The sequence below is a fragment of the Drosophila suzukii genome (genome assembly GCF_043229965.1).
Source record: "Drosophila suzukii chromosome 2 unlocalized genomic scaffold, CBGP_Dsuzu_IsoJpt1.0 scf_2c, whole genome shotgun sequence".
Classification (NCBI taxonomy): Eukaryota; Metazoa; Arthropoda; class Insecta; order Diptera; family Drosophilidae; genus Drosophila; species Drosophila suzukii.
Window position 1 is genome coordinate 16,402,079 of NW_027255896.1, and position 10,359 is coordinate 16,412,437.

At 41.3% G+C, this 10,359-nt stretch overlaps 1 protein-coding gene across 1 annotated transcript; it reads left to right on the forward strand.

Moving 5' to 3' along the window:
* The first annotated feature begins 240 nt into the window (after window positions 1–240).
* LOC139354310 (uncharacterized) lies at window positions 241–1,090 on the forward strand. The gene is made up of 2 exons (XM_070998531.1): window positions 241–783; window positions 872–1,090. The coding sequence occupies exons 1-2, from the start codon at window positions 241–243 to the stop codon at window positions 1,088–1,090; spliced, it is 762 nt and encodes a 253-aa protein (XP_070854632.1).
* The last annotated feature ends 9,269 nt before the right edge of the window (window positions 1,091–10,359 follow it).

Here is a 10,359-nt window from a genome sequence, read left to right on the forward strand (position 1 = left end):
TATCGCTTCGATTATGAATACCGATACCTCACCAGTTAGGCCCCTTGCTAATCCAAACCTCCAATGTTATTCTTCCACAGCCTCCCACGCAACGCGACAGAATATCCTATTAGCTACCGCACGGATTATTGTTTGCCACCCCCAGAGCGGCGCTCAAGCATCAATAACTGCCCTCATCGATCAGGGGTCGGAAGCTACAATAATCTCAGAGCATACCGTCCAAGCTCTCAAACTTCCACTATGCAGAATTCGCGCTTCGATCGCCGGCGTCGGCCAAACTACTGGTCAACGGTGCAACTTACGGCAAGATGCTGCATCCGAACGTCGCTAAACCCAACGTTCAATCTAGATGTCGACTCTGCGTACGTTCTGAGCTCGCTGACCTCACCTCTACCAAACCAATCGTTCTCGCCTCAAAATTGGAAACACATCAACGGACTCCAGCTCTCGGATCCTCTATACTATCGCTCGAAGCGCATAGATCTCATCATCGGAGCCGACCTCATGGCGAGTCTTGTCCTTCCGGGAACCCGAATCGGAAATCCAGACGAACCCATTGCACAAAATTCTCACCTAGGTTGGATGATACTCGGCAAGTTCCAGGATTCAATCCACACATATCATATTCGCTGTTATCAAACCTCCCTAGATACGGAATCGCTTTTGAAGAATTTCTGCGAAACAGAATCTGTCCCAAGCCGATCACTTCACTCTGACGAAGAGCGGTGGTGTGAATCCTTCTTTAAGGAAACGCACACACGTCAACCAAACGGTAGTTTTATGGTAAGACTACCTTTCAAATGGCATTTCGATTCCATAATGGCCCTTGGAAAATCGCATCAAATCGCTTTAAACAGGTTTCTACAATTAGAGCGGCGATATCAACGGGATCCAGACAAATGGAAGAATGGAAGAATATTTTGAATTGGGACAAATCACACCAGCAGTCTTTAGTGAGAGATCAACAGTCAGTACCTCCACAAAAACCGGTCTGGTTGAATCCAGCATTCTTCCTCATCACGCTGTCTATAAAGAAGACAGTCGCACCACCAAACAGCGCATTGTATTCGACGCATCTTCAAAGACCTAAAACGGTCGATCTCTAAACGATGTATTGTCCGTAGGACCCACTCTACAAAATGATCTCCCTGCAGTGTTGCTGAATTGGAGACACTACAGACATGTTTTCACCGCCGACATCCAGCGCATGAACCATTGCATCGACGTACATCCAGACGACACGCAGTACCAGCGGATTTTATGGCGGGCGGCGGATGGATACATCAAGCAATACTGTCTGTCAACTGTAACTATCGGGACCGCTTCTGCACCATTCACCGCCATCAGAGTCGTTCGGAAGAGGTCTTAAAGCTCGAAATCTACGTCGACGATATTCTTTCTGGTGATCACACGATCTCAGCAGCACAAAACAAGAACTTACAAATACAGAACGCTCTAAAATCCGCAAATATGGAATTAAGGAAATGGTCTAGCAAGGACATAGCGCTCCTAGACAGCATTCCTTCATCAAACCGATGCAATCAAACTTCACGAAGCTGGGGCAGCTCTGATACAGTCAAAACCTTAGGAATGCATTGGTTACCTAACCAAGACTGTTTCACCTACAAATTGCAAGCGAGCATTCCCACGGGTTCAACCAAAAGAGAAATTCTTTCGAGCATCGCCAGACTTTTCGACCCCTTAGGATTAATCGCTCCTATTCTCATTTCAGCAAAATTAATTCTAAAGGAAGTCACAATGGCACACCTACATTCCGAGAACGCTCGCAAGCACTTAGGGTGGAACCGTGTCAATCTGGAGGACATCAGCAAAATCCGAATACCTCGCAGCGTACGGTATACGCCAGACTTTAGCCATGATATCCAGTTGCACGCTTTCTGCGACGGGTCCACTCACGCCTACGCAGCGGCGGTTTACATGGGCATACCCCAACCGGATTCATCGTTTTATACCACTCTCATCACTGCAAAATCCAAAATATCTCCAACGAATCCCCTAAAGTTCCCGAGAACAGAGTTATGCGGCGCTGTACTGGCGACCAAAGTAACTAAATGGGTATTAGCAAACCATCGTTGGAAAAACGCTCAAATCTCCGTCACATACTGGACGGACGCCACTATCATTCTCCACTGGATCAAACGAGATGTTACTAGATGGAAAACGTTCGTCGCCAATCGCGTTGCCTATATTCTGGACCACAGCGATTCAAACCAATGGAGACATGTTCCCACGGTGGATAATCCAGCAGACAGCGCCACAAGAGGACTATCCCCATCAGAACTCTCCATCTTTGATCTCTGGTGGCACGGACCATCATGGTTGAGGCAACACTCCAGTGAGTGGCCGGACACAGACGTACCGAACATGAAATTTGATGAGCAGTCCCTAAAAGCAAAATCTCTTCGGATTCGTTTGCACACCACCCAAGTAGACATTAATATCATTGAGGGGTTTTCGACTTACACCAAACTCGTTCGAGTCATAGCATACATACTGCGTTTTTGTCACAACACTCAATCGAAGAAAACCAGATCTTACAGTCAGCTGTCGCCGGAGGAACTTTCTTGACGACGGCATCTTACGCGTTCGCGGTCGTCTCAAACATTCCAACCTTTCTTTCGATCGCAAACATCCAATCATCTTACCGCAGCGTCATTTCTTTACAGAGCTGGTAATTCAGAACTCCCATCAAGCTACCCTGCATGGCGGCGCTCATCTTACTCTAGCCCACACGAGGTACAAGTTCTGGATTCCAAATGGAAGACAAGCCGCCCGAACAATCCTTCGAAAAAGCATCACGTGCTTCCGCGCGTCACCTAGCATCGGAAGTCAATTGATGGGCGACCTGCCGGTACACAGGGTCAACCCACCGAACCGCCCATTCATTGCGACCGGCGTCGATTATAACGGGGCAATCGAAATCAAGGCAGCACGGCTTCGTGGGACAAGTACTTACAAGGGATACATCGCTATTTTCGTCTGCTTGGCTACAAAAGCAGTTCACCTAGAAGCGGTTACCGGACTCTCATCGGAACACTAGCATTTTCTCGTTTCACTGGTCGCCGAAGACCAGTTCAACATATGTATAGCGACAACGTAACAAATTTCGTTGGCGCCAATAAGTTATTAGCAAGCGCACCACAGGCGGATCACGACCACACTACGTGTCCTACATGGCATTTTACTCCGCCATACTCCCCCAATTTCGGAGGCCTTTGAGAGGCCGGGGTCAAGTCCGTCAAGCATCACCTAAAAAGGATTGTCAGAAGTCACAAGCAAACTTATGAGGAACTCGCAACGGTGCTCATCAGGATTGAAGCTTGCCTAAACTCTCGGCCACTTTGTCCGCTAACAGCTGATCCAGACGACCTAGAAGCTCTCACGCCGGCACACTTTCTCATGGGTGACACCCTGCTCGCACCTGCCTACTATCGCCCTCAAAACTCGTCGTTCCGTGAGCAATTTCTGTCTCATCAAAATGTGATCCGTCAGTTTTGGACGCAATGGAGCCGAGATTGGCTGTCCCATCTTCAGACGCGCCCAAAATGGTGTCAGGAAAAGTAGAATTTTGAAATCAATGAATTAGTACTCATCGAGGACGATCATCTGCCTCCATCGCAATGACCGCTGTCTTAGCCGCTACAGGTACAAGGGAATTTAGATCCAGAATCCTGAACAACCCATGTATCATGCTGATTTCGCATTGGCGGCCGGCATGTTCAGTCCCACGGTACTTGGTTCGTATACACAGCTGATAGCGCTGCCAACTGAAGACGAAGGTCAGGACATCTGGCAACTCTACAGAGCTTAGAAGAAGAAGGAAAGAACTACGAGCTTCAGCGACGGGAACAACATCGGCTGCTTTTACTTTCGGTCCATTGCGACCCTTTTTCATTTTGTAAAGTTAATTAATGATCAAGAGTGAAGTGTACGCATTATAAGCTAATGAATAAAGACTAAACGGTTATCTTTGAACTTCAGTCGTACCTACCCCCAAGAGCCCCTCTTACTATGACAGCCGTACATAGCATTTTTCGGCACGGCGTCACAACTTAACACTGGGGGTGCAGTTTTCCTTGATGATCCTTAGGGTCTCTTTAGCGGAATAATTAAGTGGCCTCACCATCGTCTGCATGTCGATCATGTAGTCTTTGAACTGAACTCGCTGAAGCCCTGCTTCCGTTGCCTGACCTGATCCGCCAGCCTGGTGAAGAAGTCTCTCGGTAGAAAGTAAGTGTAGAAACTATCTATGAACTCCGCCCAGGTTCTCCATTGTTTGTTGTTGGCGATAAACCACTTCAGAACCCTTCCCTTCAGCAATTCAGGCATCGCTCGGGGAACCATGTCTAACTCCAAGCCGTATGTGTTGGCGGACCATTCCACCTGCTCCAGGAACTCGAACGGTTTTCCGTCCCGTCGAACCTGAACGACCATTCGCGGACCTGTTTAGCGATCCTTGCATAGTCTGACTGACTGGGTCTCGAGATCAGCGCTGTTATTTTCCTGTCTTGGCTTGATTCTCTCCTGTTTGGCCAGGCTTGCCACTAAACCGTCCCCTTCGGCGTTCGATAATGTGATGCTCGGGCCGGCTTTGTCGTGGTATGTAGTGGGTCATTATCCGTTTCTGAGTAATACTCGGGTAATGCCTTTCTCATGTCTTCTAATCTGCCGTCCAGGGTGACATTAAGCCTCTGTGTGACATTGGCGAAGTCCTACTTTTTAAGCCGGTAGATCCACTTCTTTCCCATTCTGTTTAAGTTGCTTTCACTGCTGGGACAATCACGTTGGGCGCCAGATGTATCGAACTGATTTTTGTGGTCTGCTCGCTACGAGATTCGTGAGGCTAGCTCAGTATATTTTGTGTTCGTCAATTCACGGGTTCGTATTGGGTTTATTGTGGGTATATTATTACAAATGTCTTGGTAGCTTGGTTGGCCTTGACTCGTCGCTTGTGACCCTCGGTACTTCCGACGGTCCTGATTGACTCGACGACCACTCGCCTTGATGACTCGGTGCTCCAGTCCTGTAGCTCCCTGAAGATCCTCGCAGCTCCCTGAAGATCGTCGCAGCTCCCTGAAGACGCTCGCTCGCTGCTCGCTCCTTACGCGTGACTTGGTGACTGATGGTAACGACTCGGACTCGCGAGGGGGATCAGCCGTACGAGTAGTAGGGAAAGACGGGTTCTGGGACAATTAGCATATTAATGGCCCCCGGCCCCCCCTCCCCCCTCATTAACGTATGCGGGTTCTGGGACAATTAGCATAATCCAATAAATTAACTGATTTTAATGGGCTTTGAAGTCATAAAAATGTCACGATCATGTCTATAAAGAGTATACTTAATTGCCCCCATCGCCCCCACATCCCCATGTGACAATATTGATCATGTATCCTTCCCCTCATTATGTGCAATTAATAGTCAGGTGAGAAAGGTGCATGTGAGAAAGGTCGCACAACCATAGTATCCAAAGGTTGTTATCTTAGAGGAACATATCCGATCATGTTGGGGAAAGGTGTGATCACGTACCCTTTTGCCTCATTATCACAGGTGTTGCTGTGCACGTGTGAAAGGTCGCACACCCAAAGTATTCAAAGATGGTTATCTTAGAGGAACATGTCCGACCATGTTGGGGAATAATGTTTCCTATGATTGTAAAACTAATTTAGAAATCAAAAGAACCCCAATAAAATTAATCTCACAAGTTAATGATTCTCAGATGTGGAATATTTTCAAATACACATTTTTGTTTCCGCCCCAGAACGTTTAACTGGTAAATTGTCTAAGATTCTCTCCTTTCCACAAATGGGTCATAAACATGTCATAAAAGCGATTCAAGCAAGAGCTACCCGAACATGCGCACCTGTCAATTACCTGACCGCAATAAAAGGGACACATGCACAACCCAGAAGGCGCACGCTCATTGACAAGATCATGGGCCTCACGCCAACGACCTCATACGAGCTCATACGACGTTCCCATAATAGGGGTTGAAATCACGACCGCGCAACAACTCGCAAGTAGCCGACATATCTCAGTCAAGGAAATATTTTCCATTCTCCGTACCTGTAATTTTAACTCGAAATAAAAAGTCAGAAGTTTATTTTGTAGCATAATAATACATTTATTCATTTATTTTGGTATTGCGAACATTTTTGTTATACATAGAAATTAATTTTCTGCTTTGATTCCGGCGATTTGCATAGAAGAAGCAGGCGCACGTTTCCGACGTCATTTCTGGATAACAAAATGTAAAGTGTTCACCATAATTCGTAGTTTTGAGATCATGTCCACCTCGATTCATGAACATAGATTTTGTGTTTAGAAGATATTGAAAATGCTGACCAGTTATCTCTCCTTTAAATTGTTCAATAAATTGGTCAATTTCCTCATGAAATTTCATTTTGTTAATTCTATTTTCTTGTAGGTCTTTACACATCTAGTCTCAACTTTAAAATGATGTATAACAATTATTTTATTGTTTTGGAGCTACTTTTAAAAAATGTCAAAATAATGTATGCATTGTTTAGAGCACAAACCCCGCCCTTAAGGTGTGTTTCACAATAGGGAAACCGGTTTCCTTTAAACCTGTTTAATGACGGACAGCCCATTTCCTCGATATTAATGAGCTGACGACTCCCAAAAAACTTCTGTAGAAATCGTTTCTTTTCCACACCTTTACAAATAATTTGTTTTCCGCTTGTAATTGTCCTTAGATACTTTCGAGTTTGTGGAAAACTGTTCTCTCCATCGTTCCAAAAAATTTTGTGATGTGTATTGGTTAACCAAATTGCAGTCTTTCGAGATTTTGTATTTAGCAAAGTAAAATCATATGGTGGTTCTATTAAAATACTATTATTCAAGTTTGGATCTTTTTCGAATACAATTCCAATTTCCTTTAAAATAAAATTATTATTATTATCAAAGAAACCTTGAACATCAATCGAAACAGTATCATTCAACATTTTTCTAATGTTAAACAACTCGTTGTACTAGTCCGTTTAATGGGTTATATTCAACTAAACGGTCATGTATGAGGAGACAGTAAGCTTGGGTATTTTCATGACTTGGTGTCTTCAGTTCTATTGAAATTCTCACATCAATAGGACCAGTTTTCACTGATTCGTTTTGATATAAAAGATCAACCACAATAATAGGGGCCTTCAATTTAAATTCATTTGGGGTCAAAAATGGTTGTGATTCACGATTATAGTAACTAGATTGAAATCTTGTATACATTTCATATAGGTGAGCATACTGATTCTTACTAAAATCAACATTCAGATTATCATATGTATATGACTCTGAATTCAAGTGAACTTTCAAGTTTGATAAGGTATTTGTGATAAGTTCTCCATTTAGTGTAAATCCAATTATAGCAAATCTTGGTTTTTCGCGGTTAGCCGACAATTTCACATTCCAGCTGTGTTGACTTCCATACCCCAATTTGGGGTTAACATATGAATCCCAACTCCGGAATGCGATTGGTAGGTTTACACCACTTTTAATAATATCGTACATCTTAATTTTTGCAAATTCGCTCGGAGTTACATAGGGAATTTTCCAGGTTGTATTCGTCATTTCCAACTTAAAAGTTTGTTCATTTCTGGTTTGTTCAAACACATCACCAAGATTCTTAGTTAGCATCAACACTAGTTCGTGTTTACAATTTAACAAAACTTTTTTATAATCCTCAGCAAACCCCAATAAATTTTTTAATGGCACAGAAAAGTTAAAGTGGGGTCCCGTAGATATTTCGTCTCCACTGCTCCATCCGGAATTTAATAGATTTTGACTTTGAAGATTATCCAGAGATATATAATTTTTTAGGGTTGTAGTCATACCGACAAATCGTGTTTTATCAATCTCACATCCATTTATTTCGTACTTAATTTCATCCAAAAAAGTAAACCATACAATTATTTTTAAAAAAAGTGGTAACATTTTCAGTTGTAGGTGCATTCGGTGAATCTTTTCTAATAATTCCTTGAAAATTAAGGTAACTTTCGTGAGGAAGCACGTACAAGTCTTGATTTTGAATAGTAATTCGAATTTCATCGTTTGGCTTAAATGTTTGATTATACGATGAATAAGTATGAAACTCTTTCTTCGAAATACTCTCATCTGAGTAAACCTTTTCTCGAACATTTAAAATTTCGTTCATTGTTTTCCTTTCCACCTTTTATATTATACTCGAAGCTTCAAGCCTAACGACTTTAAAAATAGTTTATTTTTCAAAGTAAGTGAGCTTCTTTTTACTTTTGATCCTCTTTCTATAGCTTTACAATTAGTAATGCTTGGCTGAGGACTTAAGCTACGTCTTTTATTATAAATAATCATTCTATTAACCGAATGTGCATGCGAATCGAAACGTTTTCACCACGTAAATTCACCAAATCACCGTTTTGATCAACTATGCGTATAGATAGTGTGCTTATTTCGTCACAGTTGATTGGTAAATAAATTAGGTTATGTGGTGTCACTGTCATTTTATACCCAGGCGGAACATTAATGCCAAACTCATGTAATGTATGATTCGGTGTATTATCTACATATGAACCGCTGATTATATTACATTCCAAACGAATTGTATTAATTTTTAATATGTTCACGGTCTGATCTGATCGATAGGTTTTTGTAGGATGTGGTTCTAGTACTTTTTGATGGAAACCAAACAGCTGTCCAACCGATCTTTCCTTATTAAAGTAAACTGACTCTCGCCTGGTAGTTATTTCAACTTGAAGTGTATTATTATTACTTTGAATTTTAAATGTATTTTCCAGGTTATAGTCTTTTAGTTTATTGTAAATGAAATCGGTGATATCATTCAATTCATATGATCCAGTTGGAATTGTAATAACCTTGTCACCGATGTGGATGAGGTTATTTTTTTCATCAATATTTGGAATCGAATTATACATATTAAAATCGATAAGAGCGCACTCATATCGACCATTCAATTCGATAGGTGGAAAAAAGTTTGTATTTATAATGGAACTATTTCCATTCAAGGATAATGCAAGTGATCTAGACATATTGAAATCTCTTGATAAACTGTGGGATTGTAAGTATCTAACCAAGCTTTATATTGAAATTACTCCTTAAATCATAATAAATTGATCAAATCCTTTTCTGTATCTTCCGTTATCCATATCGTTATCCTTGCTAATTAATAGGAATCCGTGCTTGTCCTCCCAACATTTTTGACAAATTTTCACAAATGTTTCATAATTCATATCAGTGTTAATATGGTCCCGATATATATGCCGCATATTTAAATCATCTTGCTTAAACATTATAATAAAGTTGGCATTGTCACGAATCAGATGTTTAGGTATATGACTATACGTTTGACATAAATAAAAAGAGTCGATATTTTTATGTCGACCATACAAAAATAAGATCTTATGTTATCTTGTTTTTCACAAGCTACGTCATCGAATATCATAATGGAATTGTTTTTAGCTTCACTGGGGTCTAGTACACCCTCATTATGGGAGAATGTATGATATCCCATTCCTTTAATCGGTTTGATTAATTTCTCCAAGTACTCATATTTAGGTTGATATAAACTTTTTGAAAATATATAAACATTTTCGAATTTTAATCCATTAGGACTCTCTATTAGACTTAACATAATATTAGTTTTACCACAATTAGAAGGCCCAACAATTAGAGCCCTTATTGTGTTCGGTAAGAGAGCACTATGTCGTGGCGGTAGATTTTTCTCGTTTTCATCGTTAATATTTCTAACTACAATTTTTTGTTTCTGACTTATTAAACGCATCTTTTAACCTAATGTACCTCATTCAATGAGAAATCTTTGATGATTAAACATCAATAAAATGGGGAAACGTTTTTATAATCGCATCAGTCGTATTTTTAATTGTAAACACGGTGGTGGTCTTGTCGATAAGCTAATTAATACATTACCGTTTGAAGCCCATATTCCGGGATATAATTTTTGTGGACCGGGTACAAAGTTACAGAAACGGTTGGAACGTGGTGATCAAGGAATAAACCCATTGGATGAAGCTTGCAAAGAGCACGATATCGCATATTCTCAAAACAAGGCATTGAGTGAACGACATAGGGCAGACTCCATATTAATTGACAAAGCCTGGTCGCGTGTCAAGGCACCAGATAGCAGTCTTGGTGAAAGAGCAGCAGCATACTTTGTTACAAATATAATGAAAGCCAAGAAAAAATTTGGTATGGGATTGAATAAAACGGAAAAGAAAGGAAGGAAAAAGATATTGAAGAATAAAATGAAGAAGACAAACCTTTCGACTGTAATTAATGCTGCTACTAAGACATTAAAAAAACAAAAACCATTAGACA